This window comes from Podarcis cretensis (genome assembly GCF_951804945.1).
Source record: "Podarcis cretensis genome assembly, chromosome: 17".
Taxonomy (NCBI): Eukaryota; Metazoa; Chordata; class Lepidosauria; order Squamata; family Lacertidae; genus Podarcis; species Podarcis cretensis.
In genome coordinates this window covers 10,565,942-10,586,494 of record NC_137187.1, presented here as the reverse complement: position 1 = coordinate 10,586,494, position 20,553 = coordinate 10,565,942, and the positions used below count along the sequence as shown (strand labels likewise).

The 20,553-nt window shown below is 44.9% G+C and overlaps 1 protein-coding gene across 3 annotated transcripts in view; it reads right to left on the bottom strand.

The window, feature by feature from the left end:
- Positions 1–20,553, bottom strand: part of GAK (cyclin G associated kinase) — a 76,804-nt gene that overhangs the window by 14,293 nt on the left and 41,958 nt on the right. For 2 of the 3 annotated variants that reach the window (XM_079959162.1, XM_079959161.1), the window contains exons 12-22: positions 17,508–17,557; positions 17,258–17,406; positions 15,946–16,068; positions 15,252–15,385; positions 13,628–13,822; positions 12,817–12,934; positions 12,176–12,255; positions 10,254–10,447; positions 9,906–10,061; positions 8,261–8,752; positions 4,651–4,821 (exon numbers count right to left, since the gene is read on the bottom strand). In XM_079959162.1, coding sequence (XP_079815288.1) covers positions 4,651–4,821; positions 8,261–8,752; positions 9,906–10,061; positions 10,254–10,447; positions 12,176–12,255; positions 12,817–12,934; positions 13,628–13,822; positions 15,252–15,385; positions 15,946–16,068; positions 17,258–17,406; positions 17,508–17,557 — 1,862 coding nt within the window. The remainder of the gene's footprint in view (positions 1–4,650; positions 4,822–8,260; positions 8,753–9,905; positions 10,062–10,253; positions 10,448–12,175; positions 12,256–12,816; positions 12,935–13,627; positions 13,823–15,251; positions 15,386–15,945; positions 16,069–17,257; positions 17,407–17,507; positions 17,558–20,553) is intronic. The other variant, XM_079959163.1, reaches the window with a different exon arrangement.

Sequence of the window (20,553 nt, the reverse complement as noted above, 5' to 3'; positions counted from 1 at the left end):
ACACTGAGCATTGCATTTATGATATAAGCCCCAATAACAGAAATCTCTGTCGCTGCCGTACTAACAGATCTCCAGCAAAGCCTTAAGACAACTGTGCTCAGAAGATCTTTTAATTCTCTAATTAAAGACGACAACCAGGACGTCCTGAGGAGGAAGACACAGGTTCAGCATGACATAAGATTTAAGCCTGTCTAAGTCTGATACACATACTATCGCTTCGCAATCCAGCCACCGCCATCTAGAAGAGGCATGGTGGTTCCATTTAAGATTTGTCTCCTTGCATTCACCACTTTAGTATCTCTTATGCAGCACCACAAATTTGGTGGCCAGTCTTTCTAGAGAAGGCAACACTGAGAAGTCTGGGACTGTTCCAACCTTGGAAAAGACAATAGTGAGGTAGATGGAATAAGGGTCTGTCTCAACATAAGGCAACTGTAGATGTATTAGTTAATAAGATATGAATGGGGAATGTGCATAAGCAGAATTCTGTACATGACCATTCAGTATGCATGTAGGCCAACACAACAGAGAATGTGCATGCACTTGACAGCATATGCAGAGAATCTTGTAGACTGGGCAATATGTATAAGTCTCCAAATGGTTTCAAAGAAATGCTAATTCAGTTTAGGGATTTCATGCATTGCCCAGTCAATGAGAATTTCCATTATAACGCTTCACATTGCATTATAACACTTCATTATTACATTATAACACTTCACATTGCAACTCTTATTAATCACATCTTTTGTGATTAAAAAGGACAACAGTACTAGTAAATCATAATACAACAACGCCAAACAGACTAAACAAAAACAGTCGCCAGAACAATTTCACAGAAAACCACAGTAAGTTATTTTCAGAAGCTGGTAATGGAAAACATGTAAGTCTTGAAACAAGATCATAAGAGCAACTTGACAATGTGAAAACCTTGGTTTCACAATCAGCCAAGGAGATAACTTGTGCTGGGATGGTACACTGAGGCATGAATAGATGACCGCTTCAGTGATTGCTTTTTAAGTTTGCTTAATTCATGCATTGCCTTGGTCCTGTCAGAATGGCCCATGAAACAGAAACCCGGCTTACGTCAAATGAAACAATTTGCCCATCTAGCTCAGGGACTGCCAATGCTGTGCCCTTGAGGCCTTCTCGCTGGTAAGACATCTGAAGGCAGCCTGGAAGGACAGATTGTGAAGCTGAGGCTCCAGTACTTTGGCCACCTCATGAGAAGAGAAGACTCCCTGGAGAAGACCCTGATGTTGGGAAAGATGGAGGGCGCAAGGAGAAGGGGGCGACAGAGGACGAGATGGTTGGATAGTGTTTTCGAGGTTACCAGCATGAGTCTGACCAAGCTGCGGGGGGCAGTGGAGGACAGGAGTGCCTGGCGTTCTCTGGTCCATGGGGTCACGAAGAGTCGGACACGACTAAACGACTAAACAACAACAACATGTTTTTATATATGTTGGAAGCTGCCCAGAGTGGCAGTCAGATTGGGGGGGGGTGGTTTACAAATAATAAATTGTTGTTGTTGTTGTTGTTGTTAAGTTCAAAACCAGAGAGAAGCAACCTATGTCCCAACAAGTCCCTGCTCCAAGCTTTCGAAGTTGAAAAGGGGCGGTCCCTCTCAAGTTTCTCACGCCTTGCGGGAATGTTGAGGTTGCAAGTGTGCACTCTTTTGTAATGGCTGGGTCTTCTCCCGTCTGCAAAGGTGACATCTGGTTTTACGCAACAAGGCTGCACCCTGGACCAGGGCTGGATTTAGGTTTGATGAGGCCCTAAGCTACTGAAGGTAATGGGGCCCTTTATATGTCCAGCTGTCCTTTGTCGACAACAAATTGTCACTTTTTTTTGTGTTGAATATATGCTATATGGGGACGCAGGTGGCGCTGTGGGTTAAAGCCTCAGCACCTAGGACTTGCCGATCGAAAGGTCGGCGGTTCGAATCCCTGCGGCGGGGTGCGCTCCCGCTGCTCGGTCCCAGCGCCTGCCAACCTAGCAGTTCGAAAGCACCTCCGGGTGCAAGTAGATAAATAGGGACCGCTTACCAGCGGGAAGGTAAACGGCGTTTCCGTGTGCGGCTCTGGCTCTGGCCAGAGCAGCGATGTCACGCTGGCCACGTGACCCGGAAGTGTCTCCGGACAGCGCTGGCCCCTGGCCTCTTAAGTGAGATGGGCGCACAACCCCAGAGTCTGTCAAGACTGGCCCATACGGGCAGGGGTACCTTTACCTTTTTATATGCTATATGGTAAGTTATGGACCGAATAGGTATCTAAAGCCATTTGCACATAACAAAGGGGAGCCTAAACAACACAAAACACTGTTGTTGTATGTAGGTTTTTTTATCTTATATTTTGGAAATGTACATCCAGGGTTTTTCCCTTTAATTTTTTTTGGGGGCCCCCAAGAGAGTGGGGCCCTAAGCTATAGCTTGTTTAGCTTATATATACAGTGGTACCTTGGGTTACAGACTCTTCAGGTTACAGACTCCGCTAACCCAGAAATAGTACCTCAGGTTAAGAACTTTACCTCAGGATGAGAACAGAAATCACGCGGCGGCAGCGGGAGGCTCCATTAGCTAAAGTGGTACCTCAGGTTAAGAACAGTTTCAGGTTAAGAACGGACCTACAGAACAAATTAAGTTCTTAACCCGAGGTACCACTGTAGGTAAATCCGGCACTGCCCTCGACCAAAGCTGCTCCAGCTTCCTCATTCGGTTGATCAAAGCTCCCCAGCCTCAAGTCTCCACAAGGAGGTTGTGGGGAGGAGAGCTGGCATCCCTACTCCTGCTTCCAAAGTGACAGAAGGAGGAAGGAGGAGATCTTCTCCTCCTCAAAGCCAGGTTTCCCACCCCTCCCCAATTTCTTCCTCTTCCTGTGTCGGCGCCTGTCAACCTAAGCATGATCCCAACGATGCTCACGACAACCACAGAGGTCACTGGCCAACGTGCCAGCAAATCTCATTCAGTGACCCACAGCTGATAATTTTAGAAAGCCTCTGTGCATCTTTATCTAAGGTACAAAAGCGGATGCTATTTGTGTGCCATTAAGTCGGCAGAGAGATCTCTTCCTGATTCCACAAGCAGCTATTTTTAGGTTTAATCAGGAGAGAAGCCTGAACAACAAATGTGTGCGTACTTCTTCTAAGAGTTCAGAGTTGTCACAAGTAGGAGATCAGGGTTATTTTACACATCCTGTTAACACCCACACATGCAAGCCTTCAGCTAGGGCTTTTTTTGTGTTGAGTGGCATTGATGTTGTGCTCCAACACAGAGACACTATCCCACATCATTTTCGCACACAACAGGATTCTAATAAATCAGTAAGGAAAAGGGGGGAAATAGCTGCGACCTAATCTCTCATTTCCCTGTGCCTATGGTGGAAACACACATGCGTATAGTAAAAAGCAATTGCAAAGTCGGCCCAGTGGCTCCAACTTGCAGTTTTCTCCACTTTCCTTAAATGAGCTGGGAGGAAATGCATTTTCTTAGCACAGAAGAAAATGAGAGTCCTCCTGTGTGCAGCAGGCATTTGATCAGATCTGTGTACAGCGCACTGCATTCATAGCATTCTTGCTGATTTGATTAAAACCAAGTGCCTATGCCATAATTGCCACAGGTGTCTGCATTCAATTCTTCAGGTTTGTTTTTTAATCAGAATGAAAAAAAGACAGTCAGAGGAATTCAAAATGGGATACAAACAGGTACAAGTCTGCAGACAATTTGTTTTTTAATATTACAGCATAGTTATTTATGTTTGCCTTTATGATTTCAGAGATCTAAAACTCTGCATTTATGTATCTCCACCTCCTTTACCTTTTCCGGCCTAAAGGAACTGTTTTGCCAAACAATTAATAGTTACCACCACTAGTTCTCAAGATGAACTTAAATTTCATTGAAATAAACTAATTTAGGCTGTAATCCCAATTCCTGGGAGTAAATCCTGCTGAATTCAATAGGCCTTACTTCTGAGTAGATATGGTTGGGGTTGTGCTGTTAGTCGGGACCGAGCCATTATCTTCTAGCTTGCTTTATTTAAACTGAAAAAAGTGCTATCAGACTTCCTACACCATACAGAAGATAGTAGTTAAATTAATAGCTCCTAGTTAAAGGGATATGCAATCTATAAGTGCCAGGCAGTACAAAATGTTGTTACAAGACACAAATGGTTAAGGATGCCAGCACATAGAGAGTGTTGAAAATCAACAAGCCGATTTGTTCTATCATTCTAGAAGCTGAAATGAACTTCTGCAACTAGTGGTCAATTTCATGCCTTAATGCTAACTCAAAGCGTGTGACAGTTTGTATGGCAACATACATTGTTAACTCCCAGAATATTGGCTGGGGAACAGTGGCAGGGGGAATACTTATGGGGGTTTAATAATTTTGAAATACGATGTGCTGGGAACCCAATTTCAACTATCTTCACGCAAAAGGAGCTTGTAAAAAAGTAAATTAGCAAAACTTTAGCTATGTTACAGGGGAAAAGATAAACATACACCTGCGACACAAAGCTTGTTAAAATAGCAACACCACCAAGTCGATCCGTTAGACATTAATCCACCTTGACTAATCTGAGTGGAGCATGTCACTCAACAGGCTATGTGGCTGTCGGGGGAAGAGGGGGAGTGAGGAAGGCACATGAAACATGCACTTACCTAAATTAAGGAAGTCTGTGCTAGAGGAAGGTGGTGGTGCGCTGTGTGTGGAAGGAAATGTACCAGGTGCGGTTGGTTCATTCGGACTAAGGAAGTCACCAAATAGATCGGGGCCAGTAAGAGTCGGATTGTCAGAACCCGAGGAGACTGTGAATGGGTCAAACGGGTCAGCTGGAGACAAAACACAGCATTATTGGTATTACTTGAGATGCTTCCAAGACATCCGATGAAAAAGAAGAAGTGATTCTCTGGTGAGGATGGGCAATATGAGAAGGCGGCACACAAAACTATTTAGGGTATCTTGCTTCCAAGCACACTAGCACAACTCTGCCCTCTGCCACCCACCCGTCACTGGGGTTTAGACGCTATTGCACAACACAAGGATTTCTGCCAATCACCAACAAGAAGAACGACGATCTGCTGCCTCTAAAGTCCCCCTTTTTCTCCCTATAAAGAAAAAACAAAGCAAACCCTACGACGTCAAGTCAACCACGCAAGCCCAGTAACAATTCCACCAAAGCAAATCAAGTTGCAAACTGAAGTTAGTGGAAAGTTTTTCAAGCTGGCAGATTCCCCTAGCAGAAACAGTTACCCAAGTGGACTTGCTACCCCTAATAGGAACATTTAAAAAGCCATACTGTACCAGTCTGCACAATGGAAGGCATTGCTGATCTTTTTTTCCCTTTCCTTTTAAATTTTTTTTTTAAGAGCAGTGACTGCAAAGGCTGTGAAATAAACGGAAGGATGCCGAAAAGGCAGTCTCCAGCCGGAAGGTCTTTCACTGAGCACTGTCAAGCAGCAGCTAATTGGAGCTGCTCAGAGGACAGTATTTATAGTTAGCAGGGAGTGGCAAGCAATGGCCAGCAGGGAGCCTGGCTGACACTCTTACCTTGCCACAGGGCTGTATTCACAGGCCAAGATGCTTTTAGAGCCCGGCCGGTTCTGACACACCCACCCGTCGAAGCTAGAGCTCAACTGAGTCCATTTTGAATGCGACCACAGAAAAGGAATCTGCCCGTTTTAGGGAACACCTCCCCATCGCACCAGCTCTTTATTTCCGATGCAAGCAGGTAGTTAAAGCTACCGCCCCTGGCACCGCTAGTTTTGATCACGCTTCAACAGGAATTCAATAATGAGCCAGCGAATTCTCAGAGCCAGCTGAGGCTCCGCGTGCAATCTCCTATCTGGAAGCACTTGAAACAATCACAGCACTGTTGCTCTCTCCTGCGACGTCAAGATGTATATTAACAAGCAATGGAACAAGACGCTTCCCCAAAGCGGGTTTTTTTGGTCCTCCTCTGGGAGTGGTCATATGACAAAACCATGCTGCTCTTGCCTTCCACAACCTGCCTCCACGCCCTAGTGTTAAGGAAATATTTCAATGTTACAACTCCATTTCCAGCAATTGGAAGACCCAATAATTAACGTTTATGATGATCACAGAATCACAGAGCTGGAAGGGACCATGAAAGTCATCGAGTTCAAATCTCCCCCCCCCCGCCCCCCTGCAATGCAGGAATCTTTTTGCCCAGCATGGGGCTCAAACCCACGACTCTGAGATTAAGAGTCTCATGCTCTACCAAATGTGCTTAAACTTTTTTAAAAAGTAAATGGCCTCTTGAACAGAATACACCACTTATTAAATTCCACACGAAGACAAACTATTCTAAACTAGGGGGTCCATTCCTCCCGCTTTCTCCCAGCGCACAACCTCTACACCAGGCATGACCAAACTCAACCCTCCAGATGTTTTGAGACTACAAATCCCATCATCCCTAGCTAACAGGACCAGTGGTCAGGGATGATGGGAACTGTAGTCCCAAAACATCTGGAGGGCCAAGTTTGACCATGCCTGCTCTAGGCATTTAATCCTAGTGGATGCTTCTTGTTTCAAGGAATCATTCAGAATCCAGAAAGCAGATTGGCTTATTAGATGGCCAACAGCCAAACTGCAAGTCACAGCTCACTGGGAGCCTCTGGAAGTGTGGCCAGTCCCAAACAAATTATTTAACTCCACCGGAGAGACTGCCTAGCAAAAAGTGTATGCTGATTTTGTACTCATTTTACACTACGGCCAGCTAAGAGACATTCTGCTGCAAAGTTCTGATTTGTAACTTTTTAATCTTCATTGAAGAAATGAGAGGAAAAGACTACCAGTGGGGCTTATACATCTAACTGGTATGCTCTACTGTCTGACACAATCTGCTTCTAAATACTAATTGCTGGAAATTGCTTTTGCACTCAGGTCCTACTTTGTGGGCTTTCCCAGAGGAGCTGGTTGGCCACTTTGAGAAGAGGATGCTGGATGAGACTTGACCACTGGCCTCAGGGGCTTCCTGAGGGGTTTTGGCACCTGAGCAAAACATTCTGCTGCTCCCCATTGAGGGGGCAAACTCCTTAAGGCCAGGGAGACTATAGGGAGACCAGCACCCTTTGGGGTACTGCTTGAGATGACTGCCGCCTCATCCTGCCTCATGGGCAGGCAGGCTCTGACTGGCCTGATCCAGAAGGCTCTTTCTATGTTTCCTACGGGAGGAAGCACCTCCCCCAATGCACATTACTCTGTGAAGAAGGCAACAGCTGAATCAGACTGCGCTGTGGTTTACTGGCACGTGAGATTGCCTCGATTCTGTAATTCGCCCTTCTCCTTTGGAGGCAGATCATGGCATCTGCAAGATTATTATTATCATTATTAATTAAATGTGTATACTGCCCTTTATCCAGGGCAGTTCAGAACATAAAAATACAATATAAAAAAACACAAAGGACATGATAAAAACAAGAACCAAAAAACCCCACAAACCAATAATCCTCTCCCCCCCCCCCCCACAAATATCTTTAAAAGTGGTATAGGATTTTAGTCAGCCAAAGGCCTGGTTGAAGAGGAATGTTTTTGTCTGGCACCTAAAAATAGATAATTGAAGGGGGAAAGCATTTCACAAGTGGGAAGCCACTGCAGAAAAGGCCCACTCTCATGCTGCCACCCTCTGGACCTCTCGCGGAGGAGGCACATGAAGAAGGGCCTCAGAGGATGATCTCAGGGTCCGGGCAGGTTCATATGGAGAGACGTAGTTTGCAGTTCTGAGCTGTTTAAGGCTTTATAGGTCAAAACCAGCACTTTGAATTGGGCCTGGAAACTAACTGGCAGCCACTGCAGCCGGGCCAAGAACAGTGTAATATGCTCAAACTGTCTTGCCTCAAAGAGAAACCCAGACACAGGATTTTGCACCATCTGAAGTTTCCAAACCATCTTCAGAGGCAACTCCACGTGTAATGAAAGCATTGTAGTAATCTAACCTAGAGATTACCAGAGCATAGATGACACAAGCTAGGCTATCCCTGATGAGAAAGAGGCGCAGCTGGGTCACCAGCCAGAGTTGATGGAAGCACGAGCCATTCAAATGTTCCAGAGCTCAGCTCCAGGGCTTTGACAAGAGTGCCAGCCGGAAACCCGCCAGAGCCATCTGGAAACCTATCTAAAAATGAAAGTAGACGTGCTCTACAGTTCTCAACAGTCCGTGTCTGCGGACTTATTGTGTACACTTCTAGGATGGCAGTGGATCCAACTGCTGATCTGAATTCCAATGAAAGGAAAGCCCCAGTTATGTACCTGCGGAAGAAGAGGTGGCTCCTGTCGAGGGGGCACTACTCTGGTGGGAGTGCGTAGAGGGCTGTGGTTGGCCACCAAAGAAGAATTCTGCTCCTCCTCCTAGAAGGTCCGCGGTAGAGTCTTCCGAACTCTCCGGGGCACCGCCAACAAACAGTTCGCTCAGCAAGTCTGCATTGCTGGAGGAGCTCTTCATCTCCGAAGGAAGCTGCAGCAGCTCTGGGGGAGCGTCTGAATCCAGCCCAAGCAAGTCAACACTGTCTTCTGTGGGAGTCTCTTCCAGCTGACCAGTGGGAGTGTCAAAATCAGCTTCAAACAGCGGCTCACCATCGTCTTTTTCCAGGACGTGTTTCACCATTTCCTCAACTGGTCTGACCTCACTGGGAAAGGCAGCAAATTCCTCGTCGGAAGGTTCGCTGTCATCCCTTTCCTCCACCAACCGAGGTCTCTCTTTGGGGAAGGGTCCCTCAGGCGCCGCTTCGGGACTTTTGCCTTCTGTTGGGTGAAGAGAAGGACATGACACCTTCTTGCAATAGGTTTACTGTAACGGTGCTATTCCACCAGTCTGCAACGGCTTTTACTGGATGAATGGAGTAAGGCGGGGATGGGAAACCTTTGCTCCATCAATGGACATGTTCCTTTGGGGGTAACCCATCAAAGGCAACATGCTGGTGGTGGGAGGAGCAAGAGTCAAAATCTGGTAAGGCCCTTTCCCCTTCCTTGCCATAAGTGTGCCATAAAGCCAAGGACCACGTAAAATTCAACCAAGTGCCAAAGGCATGGGCAGCCAAGGTCCCAATCTGCATTCCTCAAATGGGCCTGCTGTCAAGCCCTGGTGCTGTGGACCTCAGTCACTCCATAGCTCTCCTTTTGCTTCTGCATTGGCAACCATGATGGGGAGAGGAGGCCGGCTATAGCACAGGGCCTTTAATCGCTGGCATTTATGGCACAGGAGCACATTGTTTAAGGACACGGGCCTAATGGCAAGACAGCAGCTCTGGAAGCCCATATCCACCCAAACCCACAGGAACCCCAGAAAGCAAAATTGTTACTGTCTAGTGAAGGAAGATAAGAGAAATCCTGACTTTTATTTGCTGGGGAATATTCCTTTGAAACTCCCCCCCCCCGACCTCCTACAAACACTCAAATTTCACGGTGGGATGGAGGGATTTTAAGCACTATCATTCCTGATCCTTTGCACAGAAATGATGGAAGACTGAGCTGCCCACAAATTGGGCTGCCTGAACGCTGCAGTTCTGAAGGAGCAGGGCTTTTTTGTGGGATTTGGACAATTTCACACAGAAGGACCCTTCCGCTGGGGGGGGGGGGAGGAGAACTGAGGTCCGTCCAGAAAGGAGAAAGGAATGCAGGTGGACAACACCATCACCCTGAGACCCCTATATCAACATAGGGTCCTTGGGGACAACCTCTGACTTTATGCCTAGTCAGCATTGCAGACTTCAGCTTTTCTCAGCCCAGAATTTTTTTTTTTTTTTTTTACTTTTGTGGGACTTGAGTACACAGAGGAGGAACACACTGATGTCAAGATGACTACTGTAGCAAGCAGGCCTAGAGCAAGGCTGGTGTCAAGCAACAGACAGCACAGGAGCAACCAGAGAAGTGCTATGAAGCCATTGGTTTGCCCTACCTTGCCAGTCCAGTGTGTGGAAGAAATCTGCCTCCGCACTGCCGCTCGGTGGGGAGTCCGACTCCATGGGAGCACCTTCTGGAGATGATTCTGACTTGGAGGCTTCTGCTTCATACTGGGCAGTTGACCCCGGTTGTCTAGGTAGCTCGGGCTTACCTAACAGGCAAAAAGTTCAAATGCAAGAAATTTAGGAACCTGCCACCTGTTAGGGAGATGGAAGAAATGAGAGCTCGTGGCAAAAACAAAGCAATGGGGTGGGATGGGGAGGTAAATCCCCCCCCCCCAGAATATGAAACGGAAGCCTTTGAAAACGCTCAAACAGAAAATCAGACGCATTTTTCTCATTACCAAATTTTGTTAATATTTCTTGCTGCTCTTCGCGGCTGGAGAAAAGGATCTTGGGATTTAGACCCTTGGTGTTCAAGTTATCCCAGGGGGCTCGCTCAGTGCTGGGCCTGTCCCGAGGCTCTACTTCAACTTCCAGATTCACTTGGAACAAGTCCGGATATTTCTCTTGAATGTCACATGCATCCAGATCGTACCTGCAGCAATTTTACACAAGTTGATGACGGCAATGAATTAGACCACAATCCACAGGGAAGGTATTCTGTGCAAGCCACAGGGAAGCCAATGGGATACAAATTCAATCAATCAATCAATCAATCAATCAATTGTATATAGTCAAAGGCCTTTACAATGTAGGGCAGATAATAAGAACAAAGCTGAAATCACACAACATGACCTATAAAAGCTAAAAACATAAAAATTTACAGCATGAGGTTTTAAAATTAGGAAGCATTAACGTATCTAGGGGACTCGGGTGGTGCTGTGGTCTAAACCACTGAGCCTAGGGCTTGCCAATCAGAAGGTTGGCGGTTCGAATCTCCGCAACAGGGTGAGCTCCTGTTGCTCGGTCCCAGATCCTGCCAACCTAGCAGTTCGAAAGCATGTCAAAGTGCAAGTAGATAAATAAGTACTGCTTCAGCGGGAAGGTAAACAGTGTTGCCATGTGCTGCTCTGGTTTCGCCAGCTTAGTCATGCTGGTCACATGACCCGGAAAAACTGTCTGCGGACAAACGTCGGCTCCCTCGGCCAGTAAAGCGAGATGAGCGCTGCAACCCCACAGTTGTTCGCAACTGGACTTAACTCTCAGGGGTCCTTTACCTTTTTTAACATATCTAGAATGGAGCTTCTTAGCTGCCAGAGCTAACTTGGCTACCAGATTTGTCATCTGGATATTTTTATCAGCTAGGAAGTCAATGTCACCTCCTGGGGGGACTGGCCTGAGAGATAGTCAAGAACAGGTGATAAAAAAATTTCTCTGGCATTGAATATAAGGGACAAAGCAGCAGGTTATGCACAGATTGCATCCATAAATGCACCTGCGTTCCATAGGGGGAATTCCCAGGTATCTCCCCTCTAAATACGCTGAGGGCACCTGTTGAAACCTTAGTCCAACAAATGCCCTACGCAGCCGTGGGGAAGTCAGTGTCTCAAGGTAATGGGGCCTTGAGTGGTTGATCTTGATTTGGGGGTACCAAACAGAATAACAGGCAGCCATAATGGATGCTCTGTCTTGGTTGTCCTGATCAAAGATCCAATTTCTTAGGTCACATGGACTGATACAAACTCGCCTTACCCACCCATGTGTTTGGTTATTATGCTCGACAATCATCAACGCGGGTCAATGCCAACTTGTAGCAGCTCATGAATAATTTTTGGAGCCCCAAATGCAGAGTGCCCACAGGTTTACCCGCTTAACCATGTTTGGAGTTGTCAGAAGCAACAAACAGCTCTGGTGGGGAGACTCTGCACACAGGATGGAAAGGGGCTGAGCCATGCAAACTGCAGCCTGAACCCTTAATTCCAGCTCACGTTACAATGCTGTGATAGGTCAGAGACAAAGTACAGTGGTACCTCGGGTTACAGACTCCACTAACCCGGAAGGAGCACCTCAAGTTAATAACTTTACCTCAGGATGAGAACAGAAATCGCACGCCGGCAGCATGGCGGCAGCAGGAGGCCCCATTAGCTAAAGTGGTACCTCAGGTTAAGAACGGTTTCAGGTTAAGAACGGACCTCCGGAATGAATTAAGTTTGTAGCCAGAGGTACTACCGTACACAGCTAAAGAAGAGTGTTAAAGAGAAAGCTACAGTTTAAAACACACACACACATACACATGATTGCAAAACTACTTCTGCAGTTAAAGTGGGAGTACTTGTTGTCATTACGCTGGGGAAAGTTATCACCAAACAGGCTATCAACGTACTTCGCAAATTTCACAGTAGTGGCATTCCGCGGGACAAATCCTGTATGAAACTGGATCTGGAACATCTTCATTGATGCCATCTTGCAAAGCAATACAAAGAAAGAAAGAAAGAAAGAAAGAAAGAAAGAAAGAAAGAAAGAAAGAAAGAAAAGGAAAGGACATGATTTCTGTCTTTGTGATGAATTTTAAGTTGTTCTCATTCTCTGTATTATTATTATTATATTAAAAAAAACATTTTATGAACACCACATACAAATTCTGAGCATTGAGCGGTATCTAAATATCTAAAATTAATTAAACAAATACGATATAAGAGAAATAATGTGAAATGAAGCAATTAATGTCATGCAATAGTGTGCACTGCATCAGAGATATTCCCTGCCTGCTAATATTATTAGTGACTTTGGCCAGTGAAATCCCTTTGTTACTTCTATAATTTATTAAAAGCATGTGAAGCCTTGTCTCCTCTTCTGCTTTTCCAGATGTAGGGCAGCTATAATCAGTTTTGTCCAGCCATGTGGGCAAATGCATTGCCCGAAATAGGAATTAGGTGCTATGGCAAATAAAAATATCCCTCAAGAACCCCAGCGGAGTTCCGTACCAAAATTAAAATAAAATACAGTTCTATCTTTTCAGCTTACCTTGGCTTGGAGTCTGCCACCCAAAGTGGACCTGGCATGATAGATAACAATGAGAACATCTCCTTGGACTGTTATGCCTAACGGGATCAAAGCTTTGCCATCTTCCATCTTAAAATCCCTAAGGGAGAGGAAGAAAAACCAGGCATCACACGTCAATATGCAGCAGTGCAATTTAGAAACATTACGGCACAGGTGGGGGAATGCGCAGACCCGCTCCCTCAGATGTTGTTGGTCTCCAACTTCGATCATCCCCTGCCACCAGAGGTCAGGGATGATGGGAACTGTAGTCCAGCAATATCTGGAGGGTGCCAGGCTCAGTTCTTGAACGTCTCTGTTGACGAATGTTTTGGAACCCGAACGCCGAAAACCCAGAAGTAAATGCTTCCGTTTTCGAATGCACCTCGGAAGTTGAACAACTTCCGCTGCTGCGTGTTTTTTCAATTTCCCAACGCAATTTGCAGACTGCCCTTTGTACCTCTGTTTTCGAACATTTTGGAAGCCGAACGGTCTTATGGAATGGATTACGTTTGAGAACCGTGGTACCACTGTAACTGGTTACAATTTGATTTCTTCAACCCCCAAGGAGCCCAGGGGGTGCGAGACGGTGGGTTGCGGCAGCAAGGCTACGCAACTTGCATCAAGCTACGCACACAGGGCTCCTATTCCTTCTCGCAGGAACGTTTTAAAGGAAGCTGGGCTACTCACAAGTTGCTACACAAGAAAGCTAAGGGTGAAAAAGCTAAGTGGGAAGTTTCTGCCTGGACTGTAGATGACATTAACACGGATCCCCGAGAAACTCAGGGCCACTTACTTCATTTTATCATATTCTTGTGAGGTAGTGGCTGCTCTTTCGTCCCCGACATAAACTTCACAGAAAGGCCTGCAGCCATTGCGCTGCTTGTTGAACTGAGGGACTGGAGTCATGACAATAGACTTGATGAGGATTGGCTTGCTGTGAGGGATGATGGGCTCTTCAGCCATCATGTCGCACATGTACTCTATATATCTGTGGAAACAAGGACACAGCAGAAGTCAAACAACACAATGCTTCGAGTCGGTGAAACTATGAACTCAACACTGCACACCCTGGTCGGTCGTTCACAGCTTTGCAAGTCCACAAAAAGTTTCTAGTCCATAGGAATACTTCCCTGCTCCCTCTAGCCACATGTGTTACATGCCAACATTTGAGGCCCACAGATTATCTGAAAAGAATAAAAGGGCAGTTCTCTTCAATTTTTTTAACACTTCCCTGCCCAGGAAAATGAGGCCTAGAATACATTCTCTGCCTTGGAGACCTTTTTCCACCTAGCCTTGAAGAATGGGGCCCTGGCTAACTCCAGCCACAAAAACTGAGGCAGCTGAACAGACTCTTGGGCTGAGGTACTGTTGTTGATTTTAATTTTGTGTATCTTTATACTTTTATGATTTATGTGGAAATTGTTCACTTTGTCTGTGTGCTTTTCAATGTTTTGTTTATGACTACTTCTGTTATGTTTGCAGTTACATAATTTTTTTATATATTGTAAGCCACCTTGAGCATGGTTTTAACTTTGGGAAATAAAATGACTGAGATTTTACATGTCACGGTTAGTCAAACAAGCGGGTATTTACAAGTGTACCTTACTGAATGCATATCTAATAGGGCATAGTTAAAGCTCACACAAATAATTACTGACTCTTTACAGAAAGGGGCCGTATTTTGCAACTTCTGCATAGTTTGCTACTTGCTTGGGGCAAACAGCAATTATTCCAGGCAAACATGTGAGTGGCAGGTGTCACTTGTTTCCTGCTCACTAAAGAATGAACCAACCACACTGGATCATGCAGCTAGCCTGTGAAGTGCTTTCAAGTAAGCACTACGCAGATATTCAAGTCCTATCAATGGAAGAAGAAGAGAAGAATAAGAGTTTGGATTTGATATCCCGCTTTATCACTACCCTAAGGAGTCTCAAAGCGGCTAACATTCTCCTTTCCCTTCCTCCCCCACAACAAACACTCTGTGAGCTGAGTGGGGCTGAGAGACTTCAAAGAAGTATGACTGGCCCAAGGTCACCCAGCAGCTGCATGTGGAGGAGCAGGGACGCGAACCCGGTTCCCCAGATTACAAGTCCACTGCTCTTAACCACTACACCACACTGGAAATGAGGGCCATGCCAGCTGGACTCTGATCCTCACAGAGCCCCAGCTGCCATTCACATCTATAATAGGGCTCCCAATATATTTAGGCTTAGCCGGAGGTGGGAGAGGTAGAGCCGTTTGATGCAATTCAAAAAAAAAAATCAATATAGTGTGTAATGTCTGCATGAGATGCACCCCCCCCCCCCGGCTTCCTGTTTTAAATTTTCCACCTATCTCCATTTTCATAACATATATCAGGGCTTCTGCAAAAAAGAAAAGAAAATAGGAGAACACAGCTTCATTGAACAATTGCTCACCTCTTATGGGATGGCCAAATGCCTGGCGGGCAGCGCTTCATGCTAAACATATAAACAGCGGCTTCAGCCGTAGTGAACAGACGGCAGAAACATAAGAAAGAACACACAACGACGGCTGATGCTGCTCTTCCATCCTACCAAAAAAAAAAAAGATACAAGGGTAGGAACAGTAGCTATTGATGGGGAAATGTCATTTATTATATACCAGCTCTTGGATAATGTTTTCAGTCAAAGAAATGTCACAAGTCCACTACCGAATTCACGAGAAATTAGGCACAAGCTCTGGTCTGTGAGGGAGGAAGAAAGCTCTCTTTGTTCCAGTGACAGGAACAGAGTACAGATACTTCTTGGGCATTTTGATGCAGTTTGGTTAAGTCCCAACTTCCAAATTACTTCAAATCCCCCATTTTCTGTATACATTTAACTGGGTTTGAGGGTGGTGAAGCTGAAATTCCAAGTGGATCAGCTGCTCAGTGGTTTCTCCTCCAATCCTATCCTATCACCTTTCAAATGTTGATCTCTCTTCTCTTTGCAATCTACAACGCTTAGTTTTTAAAACCATTCTATTTGCTCCCACCCCCACCCCCAACCCACTCATCCAATCTGTTCCTGGAGGATTTTGAATCAACATTTCTTTCCAACTTTCTTATATTGTTGGAGCTACAGGGGCATTTCCAGACCTGTTGCTACTTACAAGGCAGTGCACAATGCAAACGTTCTTTGGGTCTTGCTTCAGCCATAAATGCATGTTCTTGCAAATGCTATAAAGGTTTTGAAGGTTTGGCGAACGCCTTGCTGGCCAGCCACATTCAGACACCTGTTTTAGAGACAGTACAGGGTGGGGTGCATGGATTTAACTAATTTTAATCAGAAACTTGTATAGCTTTCAAGCCTGCTATATAACAAATGAAATAAATATTCAACTCCTCCCACCTCAAAAAAGATCTCCAGAAGCAGACAAGATGACCAAAGCCAAGACGTGCTATTTCAGTCTCTGAACCCTCAATTATATTTTGCAAATTTCATAAAAGGAAGCTCAGCAGCTTAGCAGGCATGTGACGACCTGCCATCTGTTTCATGATGTTAAGAATGTACTACAGAAAGATGCTAGGCTAACCTTGCTGAATTTCTGCACTTTTCCAACCGTCCTCATGATTTAGCAACATAACACAATTTAGATTAAAGTGTAGCACTGATATAGGCATAGGTATATTTTTTAAGGTCTCCTTTTGGTCTCATGGCATCTGTTTATACTGCTACTCTAAACCCATTTCCACGCTTTTTCGGAAACCAGAACCTGCACATCGCCCTTTCCCAATTTTCTGAAAGGAGTTAACATCCCTGTCATAAGAAAGCAGGGTGTGATAAAATATGTCTCTCTCACATGTTTTATCATTTATTTCAGCCAAGCAGCTCAGGGTATAAACAGAATGTTTCATTTTACTACAATGCTGCAAGAAGGGTGAGAGATTTGTGATTCACCTAAGGCCACTGAGGAACTATCACAGCGATGCTTTCTGCCCAGGTTTCCCCATCTAAATCCAGAGGCTACCAGCCAACCACAAAGAAGTGAAATATGAACACACAATTGCGCTAACCTGGTGCCTTCCAGATGTTTTGGACTACAACTTACATCAGTCTCAGCCAGCCTCCAGCCAACATGGCCAAAGGCCAGAAATAATAATAATAATAATAATAATAATAATAATAATAATAGTTATTATTATTATTATTTAAACTTATATCCTGCCCTTCCTTCTGAAGGAGCCCAGGGCACTAAACACATGAATACCCAAAACATTTTTAAAGCATTCTGGAAACAGTCCAAACCATTCCAAAAATATTCTCTCATTTGTACAGGGAAGCCAAGCAGGTAGAGGACATCCTAGCAACTCTTACAGCTTCCCACATGTCATGGAAGCACCAGGTTACGAGTTTCTACTGGAAAAGAAGACGACATTGCAATGGCAAAAGGAACAGTGGCAAAGCAGCACTGGCTTACAAACCCTATTGTGAAATCTGGAGGGTCTGTACGTTCTCGGAGACAGATTGTAGACAGCATAGCGTCCGGGATGTTTCGAGTCTAAGAACAACCGCACGTCTTCTATGTTATTTTTTATTGCAGACTCAACACCTTCTGCCGGAAAGGACATCACTGGGAAGGAAGAAGAAATAAAACGATAGCAGAGGCTCAAGCCTTTGTTTTCATAAAAGCAGCTAGAATATGCAATTTGATAAAAGATGATCTTATCATACCAGCAATTCTGGAAGTGATGTATGATAAATCCAAATCCCCCTTGGCATAACTGAAATGTAAAGAGAGGAATACTCAAGTTAAAACTACAGAATCTCTAGGCTGCTTCGAAAATGGAGTTTTCAGGGTGGGAGCTACCTTATTAGGTTCTCTATGCCAGCTTCCTTGCCCTTCAAGCTGGAATACCAACACCTCCCACCCACCTTTGGAGAGTCTCTCCTACATCTGTCTCAAATCTCTGAATTATAGAAGGTATCTAAAGAATCTAGCACAGCAGCGTAAGTTAGTAAGCAGATGGCACCGTCCCATTCATGAAACTCTCTGTCTCCTGGGCAGAATATGAGACATATCAAACATCCTGAAACTGAATGTTTTGAATACTTAAGGCAACAGACTTACGAAAATTCTTATGGGGGGCGGGCAGGGGGAGAGAGATAAGACTATTCCCAGCGATCTACATCAGCTTTCCCCAACTTCATGCCCTCAAGATGTATGGGACTACAGGTCAACTCAGCTACAGGCCAACATGGCCAATAGTCAAAGATGATGGAAGCTGTAGTCCCCATGCCTGGAGGGCACTCGGATGGGCAAGAGTGATCTGCATGAAAGGTTTGTGAGTTTAATATCCCATTATTCCCATGGCTACTGTAGCACTAACTTCAAGTCACAGCGGCTGTAGAAGCTTCCTTGACTTGGTGAAGTGGGCAGATACACCCTGCTCTCCTTCCCCTTCTTACTGCAATGAATAGTGGCAAACGACTGAATCATCGTTCCCACCTCCAGAGCTAACAGGGAAAGTTCATATACTATGTTGTGCAGGAGGCTCATGGGCAATATTGCAGCTCTCTGCTAGCCTTGACTCAGATATGCCCCTTGTATGGTCCTTCTGCAATCCACAGGCCAAGGGGCACATTATTGGTGCCACTGAGCCAACAGCTACAGATGTCCCGATGCTGAGGCCAAGATTCACCACCAATATGAAATTGACAAGCTGCTTCCCACCTCTTAGATCTGCTGAGTCGGTGTAGCATCTTGAGGATCTGGCAATGAGCTGGTGGGGTTAGATGTAGGAGTGTGTACATGCCTTACTAAAAAAAATAAAATCAGGACTATACAAAGCAATACAATTTTGATGTCTTGCTTCTCTCATTCTTCTACCACTTTTGGAGAGGGTTCAAACAAAATATGATTTCTGGGGCTTTTTTAGGTTCCCACAACGCTGACTTACCTAACCCAGTTTATGCTTCACTTGGCCACTAATGACTAGTTAAGTCTATGGTTTTACACAGAGGGGGAAAGATTTAGGAAAGTCTCTACAGCAGAGCTTTAGAATCTGTGGCCCTCAAAATATTGGACTACAACTCCCATCATTCCTCACCACTGGCCTGTCTGGCTATGGCTGTTGGGATTTGGAGTCCAACAACATCTGGAGGGCAGCAGGTTCCCTTGCTCTGCTCTATGGTTAAGCAAAAAACAAAGACGTTACTAATTCATGAGTGCCTCCCTTAAAAGAGAACTGAACTAAGAGAGATGGGTTAGCACTTTAAGTGGAAATACACAAAATACTATTGATAAACCAGCATAAAGTTGTATCAGTCGCAAGCAAACAAGTGAACAGAAGCAGGTTAACCTAGGTCACCACCACAGGTATCCTTTAGACTCCTTAGCAGAGATAAGTGTGTTTATAATTTGAAATAGAGGACTGGCACTGTTAAAGAAATATTGTGGAGGCAAAATACTACAGAGCAAGCACAACCCATGCCCACTCTCCAAACAGATAACCTTAATATACAAAAACTTCCACACACATTCCAGTAAGGCACAAGTTTCCTTCTTTTAACAAAAGCCATTGAAGATTGCTGGGCAGGGTGGGGGCTTGGGGGTAAGTTTCATTTTTTAAATATCCCTGTTTATGTTATGAAAACTCCCAGCAAGTAGAAAATTTGCATGTTGGGGATGGCAGTTGTAGTCTAGTCCGTTCCACGATGTAGAAAGTTATGTTTGCACATATGTGTGCACACAAGAGAGATAACTTTAAAAAAATACAATTATTTCCCACCCCTTCATTTACAGTCCAGTGCGGTACAGTTCCTGGATGGAGTCCATTTTGCTGAATGTTTAGTTCAGCTGGTCAGTCCAGTCTTCTATTTCACTACTTTTTAATCAGATTTGTGTGTCTCCACTCAACAAGAAAGAATATTCCTAAACTAGAATAGGTTTATGTGTTGCCTGCTAGGTACAGACAAACCTCAGTTCCTGAATGCCGAAAACCCGGAAGAAAATGCTCCGGTTTTTTAACGTTTTTCGGAACCCGAACAAGCCGTGCCTCAGTTGCTGAATGTTTCGGAAGTCGAACGTTCCCAATTCCAGATTCCAGGACGGCTTACATTCGACAACAAAGGTTTGACTGTACTGTCAGTCAATCACACAGGTGCTTTTAGAAAAGGACACCGACTTTCTTTTAAGCGTTCACACTTGTGGTCCAAGTCCATATGAAATCCTTCATTGAAGTTTTATTCTCTTTAGTTCCACTACCCTGTGTGTCCCGCCCTGCAACATTTTGCTTCCATTTCTTCAACATGCACCGAAACCTGCCTTGCATATTAAGACCAGCTAAAACATGTCTCCCAATCATTCCTTAGCTGCTATCTGGGCCAGGGCCGGATTTAGGTTTGATAAGGCCCAAAGCTACTGAAGGTAATGGGGTCCTTTATATGTCTAGCTCTCCTTTCTCAACAACAAATTGTCACTGTTTTTTTTGTGTTGAATATATGCTATATGTGGGGCCTATTACTTACATCATAGGAGCCTACACAACACAAAACACTGTTGCTGTATGTAGGTTTTATTTTATTTTATTTCTTTTTTATCTTATATTTTGGAAATGTACATCCAGGTTATTTTTCCTTTAATTTTTTTGGGGGCCCCCAAGAGAGTGGGGTCCTAAGCTATAGCTTGTTTAGCTTATACGTAAATCTGGCACTGAACTGGACTAAGAGATGTAGGGCAGGATTCAGCTAAGTTATTGTGGTGGCGGAAAGACGTCTG